The following is a 22,020-nucleotide window of genomic DNA, read 5'->3' as shown; positions in this document are numbered from 1 at the left end:
AGGATTAAAGTATGGTGCAGCTTCTGAATCTTAGATAATAAAATGCCAACAATAAAACAGATAAGCTGAGGAGCTAGCCTTAGCAGAACTTGGCCAACAGGAATCTGTACCTTGGAGACACATTTCAAGTGTCCCACAGAAAAGGGTCTCCTAGGGCAGGCAGAGCAAGCTTGAACCACAATGCTGAATGGTTAGCGTTTTTACCAGCCATCAGCTGAAGTGACAGGGGAGCTGAATGTGGTGGTTGCACACAACAGATATCCAGGTTTGGACATGACACTCACAGTAAGCACAGCACACCTACCCTCCATTTATAGCAGAAAGTAAATACCATTTGTACTTGGCTGTATTCACACCAGTGACAGCACATTTGCGGACAACACCAAGGCATGTTGCAGTTGATACACGGGAGAGTGGAGACATCATCCACAGGACCCTGACAGGTTTGAGGGCTGGGTCTGTACAAACCTCACAAAATTCAACAATGCCAAATGTAAGAGGTTGCACTCGGGCTGGGGCAGTACCAATACTGGCTGTGGGATGAAGGGATTGAGACCAGCCATGGACCCAGGCTGCACCCAGAGCCCAGTGGGCACCAGGGGAGGGAGGGGATTCTGCCCCTCTGCTCTGCTGAGACCTACCTGGAGCCCTGCATCCAGCCCTGGGCTCCCAGCACAGGAGGGACAGGGACCTGCTGGAGTGAGCCCAGAGGAGAGACACAATGATCAGAGGGCTGGAGAACCTCTTCTGTGAAGACAGTCTGAGAGAGATCCTTAATATTACTCCTTTCACAGAAGTTGCCTGACTTCTTAAAAGGGGAAATGTGGTCTAATTGTTCTTGCACTAGAAATAGTAAATGCATTATCAGATGTCATATAGTTTGGCTATAGATAAAGACTCAAGACAGTAAGGCAACCGTATTTAGAAAAAAAAAACCTGGTCAAATTTAAGTATTTACTGAAAAATTCCAGACTTATTCAATAACAACATTTGCTAAGTCACTGACTTAATGTAGCACATTGACCCTGACTGGCTGGATGCCAGTTGCTCACCAAAGCTGCTCTTATCACAACCCCTTCACAATGAGATAGGAAAGAGAAAATGTAAGGAAAGGCTCAAAGTTGAGATAATGACAGGAAGAGAATACTCACCAGTTACCATCACCGACTAAACACACTCAGCTTTTGGAAATCAACTGAATTTATTATGAATCAAAATCAGGGCAGGATAATGAGAAGTAAAACAAATATTAAAAACACCTTCCCTCCATCCCTCCAATTGTACCAGCTCTCCCTCCTCCTCCCATCAGCAGAACAGGGACATAAGCATGGGAGATATAGTCAGTTTGTCTCAAGTCATTTTGGTCTCTGCTCAACTAGAGGAGCTCTTTCCCCTGCTCCAGCCTGGGGGCTAGAGATAGCCACAGGAGATTTTTCAAAAACTTCTCCAGCATAATTCTTTTCCATGGGCTGCAGTTCTCCACAAACTGCGCCAGTCTGGGTCCTCCACAGGGTACAGTCCGTCAGGATCAGGCTGCTCCACTGTGGGCCCACACTGGGGCCACAGCTCCTGCCAGGGAACCTGCTCCAGTGAGGGGCTGCTCTCTGCACAGGCCACAGCTCCTGCCAGGGGCCTGCTCCAGTGAGGGGCTGCTCTCTGCACAGGCCACAGCTCCTGCCAGGGGCCTGCTCCATCATGGGCTGCTCTCTGCACAGGCCACAGCTCCTGCCAGGAACCTGCTCCAGTGAGGGGCTGCTCTCTGCACAGGCCACAGCTCCTGCCAGGAACCTGCTCCAGTGAGGGGCTGCTCTCTGCACAGGCCACAGCTCCTGCCAGGGGCCTGCTCCAGCACGGGCTTCCATGGGGTCCCAGCCTCCTTCAGGCACACCCAGCTGCTCTGCTGTGGCTCCTCCAGGGGCTGCAGGGGAATCTCTGCTCCCCCCTGGGCCTGCAGGGCCTGCAGGGGCGCAGCTGCCTCACCCAGGGCTGCACCAGGGGCTGCAGGGGAATCTCTGCTCTGGGGCCTGGAGCAGCTCCTGCCCCTCCTCCTTCACTGACCTGTGTCTGCAGAGCTGCTCCTCTCACACACTCTCACTTCTCTCATCTCTGAGAGCAATTACATTTGCACAGTAATTTTTTTCCCCTCTTGAATATGTTACCAACTGAGATGACACTACCATCTCTAAATGTCTTGACCTGTGCTGCTGAGGGTCCATCTTAGATCCATCTGGCATCAGACAATGGAGGAAGCTTCTGGCAGCTTCTTACAGGAGCCACAGCTGCAGTCCTCCTCACTACCAAAACCTGGCCACACAAACCAAATACCCTCAACCTTCTGCTATCAACAGGGCCAGTTTCAGTAGAATTCTGCTGGCAGTACAGTTTGCAATTGCAATGTACAGTAATACAGTGGATTAACCCATTTTGGGACACCCAGCTCCTTTAAGGCCCTGCAGTCTAGCTCATTCACACTTGCACAAGTGCTCTGAAACTCTCTCTAAAGTGAACCTTACAACCAGTCCCAGTGAGCAGCTGCAGGTTCTGAGTGAACTTCAAATGCACTGGCTTCTGATCATTTATTAGCTAAAAAAATCTAATCCATAAATGCATTGTTTACAGGAAGGCTTTAATAATGAGTAAGCACCAGAGAAACCAATCAGGTTCCTGAAATAAGCTCCTACAGTGGATCAGAAGTACCAAGGCTCAGGTTTAAGTCTCCCATAAGGCCTTGAACACAAATCACGTTTTCCAATACAAACTGCTGTTGAGCTGCAAGCCATAGCATTAAATCCAATTCTTCCACTCTTCCCAGGATTATTACATATTATACAGGCTCTAGCCACTTGCTTTCAAAAAAATGTGCTAAGTTAACCAAGGCAGTAAGTCAGTTCTTACCACATAAGAAAGGCCAGAAGGCTGAAGTTACCTGACTAGGACTGATTTACTAACTTGCTGTCAATTGCTCGGTATTTTTGCCAGTATTGTTCCTGGCTATTTGCTAAGTTTGCAGCAGTTTACTGCACCACCCCCCACACTGCAGAAGTCCAGAGGGCTAGGAATATTTTTTCCTTATATTTTCCTCACTTTGTTCTTCAGTAATTTAGACCCCTCACTTCCATTACACCATCACAGCAAGCCTTCAAATGCTGCTGTACATTAATGTATTCTAATGTATCTATTATGTAGAATAATGACTATAAAGTATAGATATTGTAGCATTTTATAAACCATTACTTCTGTAATAGCTGATTTAACTGCAACATTATGTTCCTGAAGTTTTACAGAAATGCTGTTTAAGGATAAGAGTTTGATGCATACATGAAAAAAGTTAAAATGCCATGAACTGTTTTCTAATTGTTCATCCACCACATTAAAGCATTACTGTCATTTTAACCACATGTGAGGAATACACATAGTGGTTTGCAATTCAAAGGCTAAGGCAGAGCAAATTGTTTTGTTAACTATAAACAGTGGTAACTGCTTTCTTCACTGAAAGATTTCTAAAAAAACCTGTGTAATCCAGGCAATTCAATCATTCTCATTAATACAGCACAACACCAACATGATGCTGTAAATCAAAACTAATGAAGTACTTAAAGCCAGCATTAAAGTCACTTCCATGAAGTAGCCTTCTTCAGCTGTATACAGCATAGTATGATTGGTGATACAGTCGCAGAAGTTTAATTTATGAAATGCCCTACTTGTATATCTATTTGCTATATGCAACTGAGTATACTTGAATGGTATACTGGAAAAACAAATTGTATGGAAAAAACAATTACTCCATCACATTTAATTGTTTCCATCATTTTCCAGACCCCTCTTAGAATAACAACATGGGAGGAACAATTTAATAAAGCAGATGCCAGTACAGTGACTTAACACTGATGCAAATATATCAAATTTCAAAGGTAAAGATGAACAAAGGAACACCATGTTCGTGTAACCTGAAAAGTATTTGCACACATCTCAGTTTCCAGTGGATTAGTTCAAAAATTTTATTTCTGAAAAAAAGAAGTCTTTAGCTTTATGTAATCCTAGTGGAATATAATCTGTGTCTTGAATTCTGTATGCTTCAATTCACTAAAGGGAGTTAGTACTTCTCCCTCTGTTCAGGATAAGGTAGAGAATAGTAGAGTCCTAACAGCTTTAAAACACTTTATGTGCTCTGTAAAAGAACATCCACTGAAAAAATTCACATTACAAGGTAAGAAGAGATGGGCAGTCTGAATTCAACAGAATAATGAAAAACTTCACAGTATCACCTCATTCATTAAGGAAGTTTTTACTTAAAATACTACTTTAAATATACCCTGTACATATGGATCCACAAGAGGACACAGGGTTAACTGCCCTCATACTTACTGATTTTCAGAAAAGCAACTTTTTTTTTAGTTGTCTACTAAATTACTAGATTTTATTTTAAAATTACAATTCAGTTGAACTTTGAAGCTTGCATAGTGCGTTTTCATTCTGCTGCCTTCTTTGCATTTGCAAAACTCAGTATTCTGAAAATATTTGACTACTTTCTAAATAAGTGTTTGAGAGGATCACAGGCATCAGCATTGAAGCACAGTCTTCTAAACCAGAAATCTAAGAACAAAATGCCTGGATATTTTCCAAAACTGTATCTTCAGGTGGTGGTATGAGAGTTACAAGCCTGTAACACTAGTACTCAGGAAAAGTAATTCAGAAGTGATACTGAAAGTGATACTATTTAATATAAAAAATAGCAGAGAATTTTTTCTGTAACCAAAACCAAAAATCCATCACCTATCAAGCTAGAGGTAAAACAGTACATTTCCCACAAGAAGGAATTTTCTAAGAGGTGTGAAAACTTTACTGCACGGACTAGCAACAACTGGCTGTACACATCTAAGTTAGGAGCAGGAGGGCGGGAGGACAGTGTCCTGCTGCACACATCCCCCAGACCCCACCCGCAGCTCTGCGGGGTTGTTTTGGCACACAACAGGAGCCCCAGCTGAAGCTCACCTACCTGCTGGGCAACACTCCTTCCTTCCTTCCTGGCCAGCCCTGCCCAGGATGTGGCTGCTGCCCCATGCATCACCTGTGCAAGTTCATACTGACCGCATTCAGGGGAGACAATATCCTGACAACAGGTTACCTCTTCCCTACCCAGACACCAGTTTTCTATAAAGCTGTACGAACTTCACATCTCTGAGATTACCATCCCTAGCAATTAGCTGCAGTGGTCCAAAAGAGTCAAAACTTGTTCCAAACCTCCAACCTGCTCTCCCTTCCTGCTCCAAATAAAGACTCATAAACAAGCCACAACAGAATATCAACTCTAGACCACACTGAACGACCTCCTTCCAACTAAGACCAAGACAAACATAACTTTTCATTATGTTAGACATTTTCAAAGATAATTAGAATTGTGTATGAAATGTATTTGGACAGGTAACATTTTCACCTTCCCTAAATACCTTACAGCTGTGAGAAGTCAGCAACTTATCACATCTGCACTATCAAACAAAACAAAACCCACAAGTCAGGAAACAAGCTCTATTACTGGGGCATTATATTCTCTTAGTTTATGTAAGGACAACAGCAGTGGTTCCTCTGCATGGATTTACTGAGAGTGAAATAAACAGAACATGCAGCAGCCTTCAGTACTAGTTGACTGGATCATTCATTTTTGTAACTAGTCATATTTAGATGCCAATCCCAGTAAACTAGGTCACAAGAAATGCAAATTGCTGTAACTTCTGGTAGGCAAACAGTTAGCAGGGACTTGGGAGAAAGATTAGTATAACTTAAGAGTTGGTAACTGCAGCTTTTAGAAATCCAACAGCCCCTTAAATTTCATAAAGCAAAGACAGCATTTAGTAGACCTGTAAAAGTAGCCCTTGCTCTCCATCTTTCCACCATTAGTTTTACTCTTCTGCTATCTGGACTGCTTCTTTACCTCTCCTATCTCTGTCTGCACAGAGAAAGAATATTTGAGTTCTGGAATTGTGACCCTGCAGCTTTGACTTTGCAAGATTTCATAGTGTTTGTACAATACAACTCACTTAGCATCCAAAAGTAAAGCCACAGAAGGGTTTAAGCTACAGGTGCCTAGGGCCTTTATGGCTTATAAGAAATGTCAGCCAGTCACCTCCATCACCGGTATTCTGCTTCTTGGAGGATACTGTGATTTATACTGTGTATATCATAGATAAAGACATATACTGGGACCTGTATGATATTTTAGTACATATTGGTGTATGCCGATGATTCATCTTCAGCCTCCTTAAACATGAAACAAATCTCATTTCATCAAGATGAGTGCCCAAAGGCACCATCATGTCTGCATTACTTCCTGCATATTCACCCTCAATACATAAACACACTGATTGAAACAGCTACCTTCAGGACTGCTCTCTGTCTTGGTGATCAGGCAGAACTGATTAAGCCTCCAATTTTCATTGTGCTATACCGATATCTGAAGTTTCCAAGTACAGACATCAGCTATCTTCTAGAAACTTGCAAACACCTCTTCTGCTCACAACAGGCAAGGCAACAAGCCCAGGTATGGCTGCTCAAATCTAAACCTCCAACATTGCCTGGAAACTGAATTTCTGTATTTCAGATAGCCAGTACCTGGACATCTGAAGGTCCATGACAGAGGATAACAGCACCGTGCTCTTTCTTTTGTGCTTCTCCCTTACACTACAAGCCTCCTCCAGGATCACCCAAGCCTGAGCCCCCTCTAGTGCAACCCCCACCACCAACAGGTCTGGGTCAGCCAGCAGCTTGGAGCATCACAGGAGCCAAACCCCTCCTGTGCTCTTTTGCTTTCACTCTTCGCCTGTATCCCAGGCTGAGGCTTTCATATGCACTCAACTCTCACCCTGCCTTCTGTGTGGCCCTTCAACTGAGCTGCAAACCCAAAGACAGTGAGCCTGAGCTCATTTCTGAGATCAGCTGCCTTGGAGCAGCTTCCAAAGTCTCCCAGGAGAAACAGAGACACAGGGAACATGGATTGCAGCTAAGACCAGGGAGCAAAATGCATCCTGTTCCCAAGCTGCCCACAATGGCGCTGTGGGGGAAGGACACTTCACAGCAATCACTCAGCTACAAATGATCTCCCCAACGGTGAGGATAAGAGTCTTCTGAACCTTCACGTAACATATTCGGTGAGGGTGCCGTTAACTCAGTCTGAGGAAAAAAGAACTGAGACCAGAGTCACAGCAAAACGCAAATACTGAAATTTTTACAGGTTAGCTAAAAAAGAAATGGGCAGCAAGGGTAATTCCTTTACTCTCTTTTTTCTGTTTCAAAAAATTCTGCAAGACCTTTTCAATGTGCTCTTGCACAAATCTTTGTATTCCCGCCCATACAGCAGGAGCTTAACTCAATATTGCTACACACATAGTTAGGCAAGTTGGGCTTTGTCTACCTGGCGACACCAACTTTTATTGCTGCAATTCCTCACAAGGCAGTATTTTAAGGGGAAGGGTAGATATTAAAAAAGCACCAGTCCTAGAAAAGAAATTCAGGAACTGTCACAAATACCAAGAATTATTGTGTTTATAAGTTTCTCCAAAAGGACAAACTTTAAGGTGTTTCTGCAACCATTATAATCACCCACTGAGTTCACAGTTACTTCTTTAAAAATGCATACTGAGGGCAATAAAGGTTACCAATCATGCAAAATATGCATTCTCACAAAAAAAGAAACTGCAGCTACCACACCATCCAGTCATGAGCACCTTAAGGGATGTGCAATGCTGCTCACTGATTCAGTGTCCCAGTCCTGCCTGTACAGAAGCAGTTAGGGAAAAGTGACCAAACAAACCCAGTCTGCTTCTCCTGGGCTTAACTGCACACTGAGGACAACCTCTGTACTCAACAACAAGAAATAATTTCTCACAAATAGCTAAATGACAATAAAAAGTCTTACAGCTGAGCTGTAAGACACCTTTTTTCCCCCTAACCAGTGTATGAAAGGAAGTACTGGGACACCTCAGCAACAGGAAGCTACACAAGAATTAACACAGACTGACATTCAACTTGTTGAACTGTAACTACACGGCTATACAAAACATGTAAAAAATGTCTGGACAGGAATTCCATAGGCGGTAGAAGACCAAATGAAGCACAAAGACATTGCTGTAGATACTGTACATTTTATCCCTGATTCTTTACAAAGCAAGGCCATGCAGCCATTTGTCCTTGCCACATAAGTTAAGCACATGTACCAGTTTAGTCCAAACATTGCAAAGTAACAGATATTTAAAATATTTCAGTTGTAAGAGACCAAAGACTTGACAGACACAAACGAATCTGTGGACAAATTAATGTAATGGATTTATCCAAAATAAAGGCATAAAAATCTCATGACATGGACTTCACAGACTGCTGACAGCCAAAGTAACTCCTTCAGCCCACCAGTTGCAGGTGAACACTGGAAGACAGCCACCGGCTAAAGGGAGAAATGAGTGATGTCACTAAGCATGATGGAAATGAAGACGACAAGACACTGGGTACACATATCAACTCTCAGAGACATTTGGTTTCCTCAGTATACCTTCAGTAATGGACCTTTACATTACAGGTTTCTTAGAGACTAAAGAAAAATGCTTTTCTAAAAACTGTAACAAGAAGGGTGGATCTGAGAGAGATGCGGCTGTCTGAACGGAGGAAAATATGTAAGGATGGAGTGAAGATGTGAGGCAAAAAAACGGAGGAAATGCAAATCAGTCCATGCTAAGACACAGAGGGGATTTTTTGCAACATTGTGCTTTCCACAACATGCACTTCTCTAATCTTTATACTTCATACAGTAAGTAAAAGACTGCAGTTTGCTGAGGGCCACTGGAATCCCTCCGAGGGTAAAACCCAAACACGCTTACTACACAAGTCTCTCGGCAGCCTGCAAGCGACGAATGTCCAGCGCCGCCACTCGTGCCCCTCTCCAGGCCGTGCCGCTCGGCGGCTCCATCGGGATCAGGGGCCGGGGAGGGAAGCGGTGGGAGGGCAGAGCCGCCGGCAGCAGGGGCAGAGCCCGGGGACAGCGGCCGCAACCCCGCTCCCCTCCACAGCCGCCGGCTCCGCCCCACCAAGGCCCGGGGAAGCACCGGGGACACTCGGACACAGCGGCCCGGCGGCGTCCCTGGAGCCAGGTACCACCCCGGGAACCTCTCCGAGGTCGGGCATCACCCCGGTCATCCCTCGCCGGAGCCGGGCATCACCCTGGGTACCCCCCGACCGTGCTACAGCCCCGCGGCAACACCCTCGCTGTCCGGGACCGCCGGCCCCTCCCGCCGCTCACCAGCTGCTTCAGGTCCTCCTCAGAGAGCCCGGCGTAGCGGTACCGCTGCTGCTCGAACTCGTACCGCGTCGTCTTCACCACCACCGCCACACGCGACGGCCGGAACCCGCCCCCCGCCGCCCCCGACCCGCACGGCGCGGCCCCCGCCGCCCCCCGCCCAGCCGCCGCCGCCGCCGCTGCGGAGGGGCTCAGCCCGCCGAGCGCGAGTAGGCGCCGGTGGGCGCCGCCGAGCAGCGGCAGCCACGGCGGAGCGGAGGAAGCCGCCGTCCGCGGGCAGAGCAGCGGGGAGCGGCGAGCTGCCGCCCGGCCGGCGAGGCGGAGGCGGCCGCAGGGGAAGCCACAAGAAGAGAACATCTCCCGGGCTCTGCGCCGCTCCGCGGGGCGGGCGCGGCGCTGCCGGCGGCGGCTGCGGCCGCTCTGCGGCGGCGCCCGGCACACATGGCCCGGCCGCGCCCGCCGCCCCGCCCTCCCCGCGCGCAGCCGCCCGCCCCGCCAATAGCGAGCTGCGCCGCCGGGTACCCGCCCCTCATGGGAGCGGGGCCTGAGCGCTATCCCCGGCGCTTGCGCCCTCCCCGGCCAACCGGGGCGCAGCGCGCCGTGCCCGCCTGCCCCGCCCCGCGCCCCGGCGAGGGCCGCCTGCGCAAGCGTAGAGGAGACATCTCTCTCTCTCCCCCTCCCCCCTCCCCGCCCGCCCCTGCTTGGCCCCGCCCCGCCCCGGCTCCTGGTGGCGCGCGGGACGGGGCGCGAGGCACGTAGGCGGCGCGCGGTGGATGTCCCCGCGCCCGGCCCCCCGGGCGCTGTGAGGGGTGCGGGGCCGACCCCCGCCGTGAGGGGACAGTGACAGCGTCCCCAGCGCTTCCCGCTGCTCCCCCGTGTCCCAGGGCTCAGCAGCAGCACCCCCGGTACTTCCCGTGGCCCAGAGTGTTCCCAGTACCCGTCCCTCCAGTGCTCCCTTCTGTCCCAGAGGACAGCGACAATGCCATCAGTGCCCCGCTAGTACTCTTAGTGTCCCGGCAGGCAGCGATAGTGTTAAAAGAGATAAAGAGGGAGAAATTACTTGGTCTTAGATCGCGTGTGTGGAAATCTCACGTGTTGCTACTCCTGTCCTCGGCCTTTGTGATAGCTTTACAGCACGGCAGAAAGGCAAATACGAACTGATAATAGTGCATTAGCGAAGCTTCAGATAGAAGCTTGGGGGAACAGACAGGAATTCTGAGACCAGGCAGTGTTCCGAGCAGTGTTCCTCAACAGTGTCCCGCACACCCCACGGGACAGCGACCGTGCTCTCATTACTGGTGACACTTCACCCCGTTGGAGCAGAGGGTGCGGGCCGGCACCATGCAGGCGCTGGAAGGAAGTCAGGTGGGATCGCCCCGCTGGGCGCCGGCCTGCTTCCCTGGGAAACTGAGGAGGGACGGGAAAAAACTTTCGGAAAATAATTCAGAGAGATGGGAAAACACAGTACGTACTGTGTTTTAGAAGGACTAAATATTGCATCTGGTGCGCAGAGCTGGTGAGATACATGTAGCTTAAAAGCTCATTTTGTTATCCGTGCCTGTTTTGGTCTTTGTGACATCTGCCAGTGTCAGGAAGGGCAGAAGGGACCTGGCCGCAGCGTTGCGAGACAGCGTCTGGCAAGTCCAGGTTAAAAAAAAAAATTAAATTATCGATCCTGAGTTACTTTTTAATATTGTAAGCAAGCCGTCCAGAAATTCTGTGGGGGTTTGCATGATTATCAATAACTGCATGTGCAGGCATCGACTGCCACAGACGGTTCTTCTGCACTGAAGGCTTCACTTGAACATTTCTCATTACTCACCTTGCATCTCATCTTCCCTGGGGGAAGGGATCGAAGCAGCAACTCCTGCCTGTCAATGCAGCACTCCTCTACAGTGCTTTGCCAGAATTCTTAGGAAATAAGCATAGCTGCAGCTGTTCTGCTCTTCCCACAAAACAAAGGTTCTCTCCAGTCTTTGCTGGTGGGTAGGAGGATTTTTTTGTCTACTGATTAGCTTAGCCTTGAAGGAAAATATCACAAAACAGATTACCAGGAAACCAATTAAACATAACTAATTCCCTTGCTGACCAGAAAATGCCTCATTCTGTATAACCATTAACTTAAAGGTTGTACAAAGCAATAGGTAATACAACATCCTTGAGACCTAAGAGATATAAGAGGTTTCGAAAATTTATGACTCTGTTTTGAATGGTATCTGTTTTATAACTTAATTGATCATTTAGCTGCTCGTCTAAGATTTTTGTGCTTTGTGTATTGCCTATTGAATTGTTTTGATTTTTGAAAATCAAATCAGCTTCAACCACTAAGTTTGAATATTGAACAGTATTTTATTCTGAAATCATACAATTATCATGTTATGGTCTTTTGAATTAATTCCCACAGCAAGCTTATAATCATAAAATATGAAATATGTATTTTAAAATGTAAATTCAAATCAGTAGATGATTAAAGATCTGGAAACAATGCTGAAGCATGGGCTATGAAGTGATTAATCCATAGTTCCCAGAAGGAAGTCTCTGACAGGCTAGCTCTTTGTCAGAGTACGCAGATTGTCTGATACCCCATTGTCTTTGTGGAAAAGGATTTAAACTTTCTATATCATATGAAATACAGTTTGTTGAATATTACTTACAGTTTGCATCTTACTTTATAAATGGACCTACTCACAAAATGTTAATTAGACACTAACCCCTCCCCCACATACAATTCTTGATTTGAGCATACACCTGATATAAAGCAAGAAGACACACAATACTGTCAAATGACCCTTTGCCTATTTTGAGATATATTCAGTTTGTGACATATGACATGTGTCTTCATGCTCCATTTTCAATTACTTTAAAACAATATACCCGGTAGATTAGAGGACAGATTAATTCATGCAAAGTTAAACAAATAAATGTAGGAATTTAAACCTGGTATCCTTGTAGGACACAAATGTAGACTAGGAGTGAATTTCTACTGTAACATCTTTTTGAACCCATTGCTGGCCAAAACCAAGTTTGGTTTGGGCACAGAGTGTTTAAAAATTCTTCATGGAAACAGATGCCTCAATATTGCCTGAAGTTAAAAAATGCTTCAGGAAAATGCCCATTTTAGACACCAAGGAGTTATAATACATGATGTAAATTTCAAGACACAAATCCATAAAAACCAGACAGCTCTATATGCTTCAAGTTCTATTGTGAACTTTAAAAAATACCTATGTAATATACAAAATATTCTGTGTAACAAAGTTACTGGAAAAATTTCTACATAAACAATAAATTATTCCCTAAACTATTTCACTAGCTGTAAAACTGGCAATGCACAACTGTGCCAGCCGTTTTATATAAGATAATCTCCATATATAGCTTATTTCCACCCAAAAGAATGTATATGTTGGTTGTAGTGCAGTTACAATCTGGGACAACTATTCATTTCTACTCTTTCTTGAAGTCTTTGAATGCCTTCTTGTGATAGTTTAATTAATAACTAGTATATCATTAACTTACCCAATTATTTGCATTGTCTAGACTTACTCTATGTGACCCTTAGTGCTACTGGTAACAGAAGTTGCTTGTGGTTTGTTGGTGTTTAAAATGGTGATGCTGTCAGTGTGAGGTGCATGCACAGGGGACAAGGCAAACACACCATCACTGTAACATTTCAGAAATCCAAGTCCTCGGATTTTGAGAGCAGCTGACCGCAGCTGTTGATTCTGGTAATCCAGAGGAAAACTCCAGACTGACACTTGGAGAGCGTCACTCACGCAGCACATCAGGGTCCTACCAGGCACGTCGATGAAGGTGTTAGCAAGTGAAGTCTGATGGAATTTCTGAGCCCAGATCCTCTCCGTGTGCTGGCACTTTGCTTGCAACATGTGTACCCTCATCACTGATTGCATGGTTGAGTCACGTAATTTAGTCATGTAATTTGTTTCAGAAATTCCAAATTACAAAATCAAGGAAGAAGCTTAAGGAAAAGCATAGTAAGTGTAGCTATTCTTATAAATGCAAATTACTGATTTTTTTTACACAAAACCAATGAGAGGAGCAAGCTTTCTTGTCCACACTTCCATTAGAACATATTTTAATTATCAGATATTTACTTTTCTACTTTTCTTCCCACTCTTTGCTTATGCAAAGCAAACTACACCATCCCTCAAGTGGTCTAATACAATTGACTTCAACATTTCAGAAGCAATTTGAATATGCTCAAACAGCTGTAGACACTCTTTATTTTGTATGAATAATTTTAGTGTTTGAGAAACACAAACTGTTCTGATTTGAAGTCCACTTTTTAGACAGATAACTGCTGTAGAATTGGCTGTGCATGCTTTTTCTAAGTTTTCCTGCCAGCATGGCCCCGTGGTAAGGCCTCCAAAACCCATCTAAGGGAAATGAAGATGTTCTTTCCCTCCCTGTCCATGTCATACTGGCTGTCACTAGCAGTGAAAGCAGATGTGCTAGAAGTTTATCCTGTATTTATTTATTCAATAGAGATATTACCCAACTCTTAACTTCATACACTCTGCCAAAACTATTTCAAAGGTCACTAAAAAGCATGGCATAAAAACCTGAGGGACAGGACAAGATTTATGAAGAGATACAAATGCCTCCAGAATGTAAAGTAGGACATTCAGTTTGTCCCATCCAAGTGGATTCTGCTAGAACTTCCTAATCTTAGTAGAATATATTATTATGAACTGTTAGTTTTCCCTCCTTGGGAAAATTATTACTGTATGGATATATAAGATCTTCCACCTCTACATCCCTTATGTATATAAATTAGTCACTGGGGTTTCTCATAAATAGATTTTTTTATCTGGAAAAAAAAATCATGTCCAGTTTCACATGGGCTCACACGGGTTTCATATTGAGTCATGTCTCTACACCTCTCTTCAGGCCACAGGGACCCATCCTTCCATGCTCTGCTTCTCCTCCCTCCCAGAAAGTGCTGCAGCTTGTACAGAAGCAGAAAAACACCACTTAGGCCCACCAGCACCACAGAAAATATCAATCTTACCCTGAAAACTTTTCCTCAAAGGATGCTTTTCTCTGATTTCTGTCATTCAGCAACTGCTAATTTTCATCAAGAATTTAAATTGTCTTAGAGCATTCTAACTCCTGTGCAATTCTTTGAAACTGACCACTGGACTCAGTGTGGGTCTGACAGATAGGTGGATGGCATGCACAACCACTTATATATTCTTTCCTTAGGAAAGCAGGCTTGAGATTCTGCAGCATGGTACTCTTTATTAATAGAAGCTCTAACTGGGACGCAAAATAAGACTCCTAGTTACACAGAAATTTAAGTGGTAAGGAAATTGTTTATTGTTGAGGTGCAAAAATTGCTCTCCAGGTGTCATAAAATGACAAACTACATTTTAAAAGCAATTTAATACATTACATAATGGTGTACCTTCAGGCTTGAGGAACAGTGAACTTTAGTGCCGTAAAACTAAACAGAACACATAATTAGGTTTTTAAGAGCAAAGATTTTTTCCTTTATTACCAAAGTATCCAATGTCTTTAAAATAAGCTTTAAAATAAGCTTTTTCCTCCTCAGCTTTTGGGAGATGAAGCTTCATGTTTGAGTGTGTGTGCACATGAGTGTATGTGTTTATATGTATACTTGTGTATGCATTAAGGATTTTGGGAAGAGGCAGATCAAAATAGCTTTTATTTATAAACCTTGTTCTGATGCTTTGGGAGCAAATTACAAAGTTTAAGTCCTGTGTCTGAAAAAGTTCTGTTGTCTCTGCCCTGGAAACCTCCCTCATTTACCAAGGATTTTACAGCTGTAGTAGAATTTAGAGGGGTATTGTGTCACTGAGGTGCTTAAATCCTGTTCCACAGACAGCTTTGATTATCAGGACAGACTTTGAAATCAAACTCTGCATTCAGCGCATAGCCAGCTGAACTCCAGGGCAAACATATCACCGTGACCTGTTGCTAAATACATAGGGCTGCTGTGTTTTACAACTGCCTGAGATTTTATAACATGGAGCTTTGTCCCTGAGGATGAGTTGCAGCAATGAAATATGAAGGTCAGTGATGTAAATATTGTTGTGGTCAGGAGTGAGGCTGATAACAAAGGACACAATGTACAGCTCATTATGGAAACAAATTTTTGTAATTGGCAGACTGGAATCAAAGAGATTCCCCATGCTTCACTATTTGACACAGGTGCTCTGCTGGGAAGCAGTTCCTTTATTCTGAAGGCAGAAATCAAGTTCCACTTAAATTTACTGTCATCCAAATGCTAAATCAATGTCAGACAAGTGCTAATTTTGGTGGGCCATTACATTCAGTGTAATCCGTACAACTATTTCAGCTTCATCTGGATACTAATCTTGGCAGTGCACTGAGAATTCAGGAAGAAACAAGTATTGTTCCAACTTCATACCATGTTCAAATGGGAAAACTAAATTGTAACTTGACTTATCAGGTGTGTTGCAGCTTTTTAGATTGAGAAATCATTACAATTACCTTAATTAAAAGGACTTGAGATATTTCAGAACATTGTTTCAGCTCTGAGGATGACAAACAATGTGCAGGACATCAGGAAAGTGGCAGTGGAGAGATTGCAGACAAATTCTAATTTTGACAGAATGAAAACATGGAACAGAAGTAGTGTGTCTTACTTTGCATGGGCTTATGAATGACCCTGCAAGTCTTGATTCACAGGTGAATTGGAGTTTTTTCTCACAAAAATATTTAGGTAGAAGACATTAATTTGTGGAATGACTTCTGTGGAGCAGCTGTGTCTTGGTCACTGTTGGACTTACTGTGCACATGAGAATGTGTAACATACTTATGAATGATGCTGTTAGGAATAGCAACAGCTAAGGCAGAAATAATCTCAGATAATCTCACACATTAAATGTAGATATTGTGTACTGTGCATGCATTTATTTGTGTATATCAAATGGACAATTAATATACACAAGTGCAGGTGTTTGTTTTGTTCAGCTAGAAAGGTGTTCATGAGCAAGCAGATACAACTTAAAATTTTAAAGCTGATATAGCCCTTAGAACAGGCTTTTACTTCTTCATGGTGAATTATTTTGCTGCATACAGCTGAAAGATGCAGATCATGGTTCTTTTCCCTTAAACAAAATTCTGCAGCAAGTATACCACTCCAGATACTTTCAAAATAAACATTAAATATAACCCCTTGGATAGGGGGTGTTTCTATAGGGGCTAGTTTCTATAGGCCTTGGTCATGCTAAACTTCCACCCTAGGTTTTGCTTGCATGTACTTACAAACAGGATGCTGAATGTTACCACCCAATTTTAAATAAATGTTTTCAGTGAAGCAAAATTTAAAGCTTTCCAAATGTATCTTTTAAATAATAGATTAAAAGTAACAAATATCTGTTCACATATATTATTAGTTCATGCTTATGTGGTATTATCCATCAATATGATGAACAAATACGTATTCCCTATAAAATTTCTCACTCTAATAATGTATCTAAATATATTTAATTCTAAAATTGAAAGACTTTGTAACAGTTCTTGACTATTGGAAGCCATGGTGTTATTCACAGCTCAGTGCAAATCAGGCTGCCTGGAATCCTCAATAGTGCATCTGAAGTTCTTCCTCAATGAATTAAACTTAAGCTGTCTCTAAAATTAATCTCTACTTAAAAGTAATAAAGTAATATGCATCTCATTTCCTCCCTCCAGGGGCTGATAAATCAGCTTAGACATTTTGGGAAGATGAGTTCCCAGCTGAGCTGTTGTAACTTCTGGCAGATATCATGAGCAGACAACAGACCGCCTGCGGTTCCATCTAGAATGATCTGGAAAAGAATTTATTGAAAGAAATCTTGCTTATTTGAGCATATTCATGTTTTGAAACAATCCAGCATTTCATAATACCAAAGCAGTAGGTTAAAGTTTGGATATGATCAGTTCCTGGTTTAGGTAAATAGGTAACTAGATAACAGAGGATTATTCACAAATATTTGAGCATGTGAATCATGAATGAAGCCTATGACCCTCCAAGTCAATAAAGACAAGCACAAAAAACACCAAGGAATCTGATGTTTAGGTAGGGCAATGTACCCGGGATGCAAATTATCTCACTCTATGGAGGGTACACAGCTTTAAGACTTCATTACAGATGCTCAGAAAACTGTGAGAAATCCAACATACCTTCAAACAGCTCATTGGTTATGAGAAAATGGTTTTGGTGTGTAATCTCTGTGACTTTGACTCATCTGCAGAAAGTAGGCAGAACTGACTAATAATGTCAGACACATAATACCACTTCACAGTATCTGCTTAAAAATTGCTACTACCATCTGGCCACCCCTAAATACTTACCAAGAGTTTTAAATCTTTTACAAGTGAAATGAAAGCTTGTGTTTGTCAGAATATTAAAACTGATCTTCCCCCTTCTCTTTCCTGATATGGGAGCATTTAAAACCAATCACAGAGTGTCTTTTTTCTCTGCTTTAGATATTACTGGTGCCTGCTGAAAAGAATAGAGAAACTCCAACAAAGAAGTTAATTCTTAACTTTTCCTTTTTCCTCAGTTTTAATCACCATTAGATATGTGTGTGTTAGCTTTATAGTTTGGAATCCTTAACAACTGAGAAGAATTTAAAGTAAATTAACAAGAAATGCCAAACAAATCAGTTTTTCATGAGTTACTGTGGTGTTGCTGAAGAGCCAGTTCCTTTAAGAAGTTTAAAAATACTTTACTGCAAAATAGAAAGAAAACTCTTGCGACATTTTAAATCTTGATAAACTGCAGCATAAGAGAGACTCCTCATGAAACTGAGATGGAAGTACATGTAGAGTGGACCAGAAAGGGTCCTTAAAACATTCTTCAGTTCTGCAAATGCATGTGCTTTTTTGCATTTCTATATTAGGATACTGTCTTTCTCTCGGACCAGCACACTGCTGGTGTTTGGAGACTATGGGCTCTCAATACCAGCAGTCTTGAAAACCCATGCAATTCTTTGTGGATCCATTTGGGATACATTCTTATGTCTTTGCATGCTGTGATTTTTCTTGTAAGGCCTATGGCTGGGTTTGGAGAGACTTCTTGGGACTTACCCAGTCCTAGATTCCAGAATCTTTGAATTCATTCTAATAGCTTCTAAGATAAAATTACAGAGAGGACACCTCAGTCAAAAGAAATGATTCCTCAATCAGGATGACGTTAGGAGAAGATTTCAGATCAGTGAGGTGGAGTATAAGGAGTAATGCGTAACACTTTTCTTTGCCTACTGACAGTTCTGTCCTTGTACCTCCCATGTCCTTTACTTGTTTGAATTTGTTCAGCCAATAAGTTTATTGTTTAGTCTAAATTCACTTCCTCAGCTCACTTTATAGGCAAAGGGAAAAGATAAATACTTTCCAAAGACTTATTGGCCCCATCCACTCTCAAAATGTATTTAAAGGTTAATTGTTCTTTTTCTCTCCACTTAGATTTACAGAGCATTTTGTTGGTAAAAATATTTAGGCTGTAACTGGTAAAATATGATTTGATAAAAATATCAGGCACAGCAAATTTCTCTTTATGGACTTTATGAAAAGTAAAGCAAATCAACTAGGAATTTTAAAAATATTAGAATAAATGTCTATACTGAACTCATGAAATAATACAAAAATCTCTACTACCTTATACATTGTCTGTATATGGCATTAACATACTGTAGATTAAGAATTTTCTGTAAGGAATGCCTACAACAGTCTTGCAAATATTCAGAATCACTTAAACATCCATAATTCACTTACTAAGTATATCATATTTGCTTTCTTCTTCAGTCTCAAGCACTAAAGACAATCATTATGAAGATACTATAAAGATAATAAAGATCTAATTTTTGATGTCTTTTACAGTGTCATGAAATACATCATCTAGGCAACTGCATGAGTTCATTTTAACAAGAAGGAAATTGCTGTATTAAGAAAAGAAAACCACGGCGGGGGGGGGGGTGAGAGAAACAAATAGAATGGAATGACATAAAATGCAGGCATATTTTGTAAATTCTCATATCTCTTGTAAAGAAACAGTTCCTGAGGACTTAGGCTTCTTAACATTTATATTTTCTTAAGGAGAGGTAATCTCCGAGACTGAGTTACATCAGTATGAAGAAGATTACTTATTTACATACACCCTTCAATGAAAATGAAAGAATGAAAATAAAAACGTTAAAACTAATGCTCTTAAAAAAACACGATCTGTTCTCTTGTATCTAAATGGATATTTGTATGCTGATATTTAAAACTGACCTCTTCCTGTCCAAAACCCATAAGGCCTATTATTCTTCCATTTTTGTAAAAGGGAGCTCCAGGGACAGTCACGAGTGAGACTGAATGTCTGAAGGTGGAGAGTGACTTGGATACCAGTAACTGAAATCTGTGCAAATTAAAACCCTGTGGCTCTGAGAAGAGACTAAAATAAGCAGAAGAGCTAGAAGCCATTTAAAAAAGTGCTTGAAAAGGGATTGTTAAAACTGTTGTTACGAACTGGAATAAATGGGGCACAGATGCTTAGACTGAAAGGACAAAAAAACCCCAACATCTCACACATTTCAGAATATCTTTGGTGGCTGCGATCTGAATATTTGTATCAGAAGTTCCTGCAAATCAAAATAAATATATAACTCGTATATCTGTTTGGTATTACGTTCTATCAGGAGGATAACCAAGATGGTGAAGGGCGTTTAGGGAAGCTGCATGAGGTGCAGCTGAGTTCACTTGGCTTGTTGTCCCTGGAGAAGAAGAGACTGAGGGGACACCTCACAGGGGTCTTCAGCTTCCTCATGAGGGGAAGAGGAGGAGCAGAAACTGATCTTTTCTCTGTGGTGACCAGTGACAGCACCCAAGAGAATGGGCTGAAGTTGTTTCAGGGGAGATTTAGGCGGGATATTAGGAAAAGGTTCTTCCCCAGAGGGTGGTTGGGCGCTGGAACAGCTCCCCAGGGCAGTGGTCACAGGATTATCCAGCTCAAGAAGCATTTGGATAATGCTCTCAGACACAGGGTGTGACTCTGGGGGTGTGCTGTGCAGGGCCAGGAGTTGGATTTAATGATCCTTAAGGGTCCATTCCAATTCAGAATATTCTATGATTCAATGATAAAGGGGAATTGTTTTCCCTTAGGAGAACAGTACTTATAGCTGTTACTGTTCATTTCTTGATTCTTCATTAAGAGTTGTTGAAAGGAATGTTTATAATATAAGGAAGTATGTTACCTAGCTGCAGAGGGAAACAAATCCTGTGAGCAACAACTCACAGTTGCCTGATGTAGTCCATCTGTTGAAAAATCACACCTAATTAGAAGCTCCTGTATCCCCTGTGGCAGTTTGACAAGAGCAGTGAATTTGCTCCAGAAATATGACTTGTCTTTTGCTGAGATAGAAGAGCTTTTGGGTCTAATAGCTCTTTCTGCCTTACTGTCTGCAAATGTGACTGTATCCCTGTTGTGAGTTGCATTAAAAGAAGTGTTAAGACATTAATATCCTATTTTAGTGGCATTTTTCTCTCTGAGAAATCTACATTTTTTCTATGAAGAATGCTGGCAGAACTGGTGTGTAAATGTTGTCGTGCAGATTTCCTAGTTGAGCTAGTTGTTACAGTCAAGGAACATGTTTTAAATAAAGTTAACCATGACATAATAAATATCTTCATAAAGATGTTGTGCTGCAGGCTTTTAGTAACAAGCTAGTCACTGATGTGAATGGACTCATTCTTCACTTAGTCAAGGTAAAATCAGTATCTCAACATCCCTAGTAATTTCTACTGAAATATACTGAAAAAGCATATAGATAATGATTGATAATATAAAATTTCTTAAACCTGAAGCTTTTGTCAAGAGTATTCCATGGCTATAAATATGTGTTGATACTTTAGCTGGGAAAATCTTACATTTTAACAGTAATAAATCAAAATACTAAAAGGAATTACCTGACTTCTACTTGAAAAAGGGGTATCTGTATCAGATAAAAGTTATAGTCAACATTAAAAAAAAAGGTCTGATTTTCATTACTTTAAGCAAATACCCTGAAAGGATTACACATTTCCAGCAAAACCTCCACTTACCAGATCCAGTGCTGCTCACTTGACTTAGTTCTTCATCATCTTCATCATCACTATCACAGTTTAATGGCTGAAAAGCTGTTTCTGACTCTGTGTCTCCCTGATGAGCATCTGGCTTTTGCTCAGCAAAGCTTCGCAAGGCCACAAGGCGATGATGTATTGCTGCATAAAGGTGTTCAGTGTCTTTTGAGCTTGCCTGCAGAACATAAAATGTATACAGTGCAAAACAACTGAGAAAAATCTCTCTTTTAAAACATTCATTTAAAAGTATTGAAAGACTTGTACTTTGTCCTTTCTAATCAAAACAATCAGCTTAAGATCCACACTTAATAATTAACATCCAAATATTAAATACAAATAATGTGAAGTTCTTTTATGTGGTCTGAGCTTTATATGCAGCTGTTGATTATTTTCTCTATAGTTACAAGAAACATAAGCTTAAAAATTACTTTCCCTGGAGAACAGATCAGTTTTTATGGAGTATTTGATATTTGGATGATTCCTGAGCTTGATTCTAGAAGCAGGAAAGCCCTGACATATTAATATATACAGTCTCCAGGTGGATACTGTAGGGATGGATAACAAGCCTCTTCAGTGTCTGTAGAAGCAGGTTCCAGCAACCCTTGCCACACCCATGCAGCTCTCCATATTGTGACTTCCTCATAGATGTCTATTTT

The 22,020-nt window shown here is 42.3% G+C and overlaps 2 protein-coding genes across 2 annotated transcripts in view; both read right to left on the bottom strand.

The window, feature by feature from the left end:
- Positions 1-9,634, bottom strand: part of NADK2 (NAD kinase 2, mitochondrial) — a 32,690-nt gene extending 23,056 nt beyond the window's left edge. Inside the window, exon 1 of the mRNA XM_058044380.1 lies at positions 9,281-9,634. Within this exon, the coding sequence (XP_057900363.1) occupies positions 9,281-9,634 (354 nt within the window). The remainder of the gene's footprint in view (positions 1-9,280) is intronic.
- Positions 9,635-18,151: 8,517 nt separating this feature from the next.
- The window catches only part of RANBP3L (RAN binding protein 3 like), a 28,511-nt gene continuing 24,642 nt past the window's right edge, over positions 18,152-22,020 (bottom strand). Inside the window, exons 14-15 of the mRNA XM_058043930.1 lie at positions 21,343-21,539; positions 18,152-18,424 (exon numbers count right to left, since the gene is read on the bottom strand). Of these exons, the coding sequence (XP_057899913.1) occupies positions 18,352-18,424; positions 21,343-21,539 (270 nt within the window). The 3' untranslated portion in view covers positions 18,152-18,351. The remainder of the gene's footprint in view (positions 18,425-21,342; positions 21,540-22,020) is intronic.

This window comes from Melospiza georgiana, chromosome Z, assembly GCF_028018845.1.
Source record: "Melospiza georgiana isolate bMelGeo1 chromosome Z, bMelGeo1.pri, whole genome shotgun sequence".
Lineage (NCBI taxonomy): Eukaryota > Metazoa > Chordata > Aves > Passeriformes > Passerellidae > Melospiza > Melospiza georgiana.
This window is presented reverse-complemented; position numbering and strand designations above follow the sequence as displayed.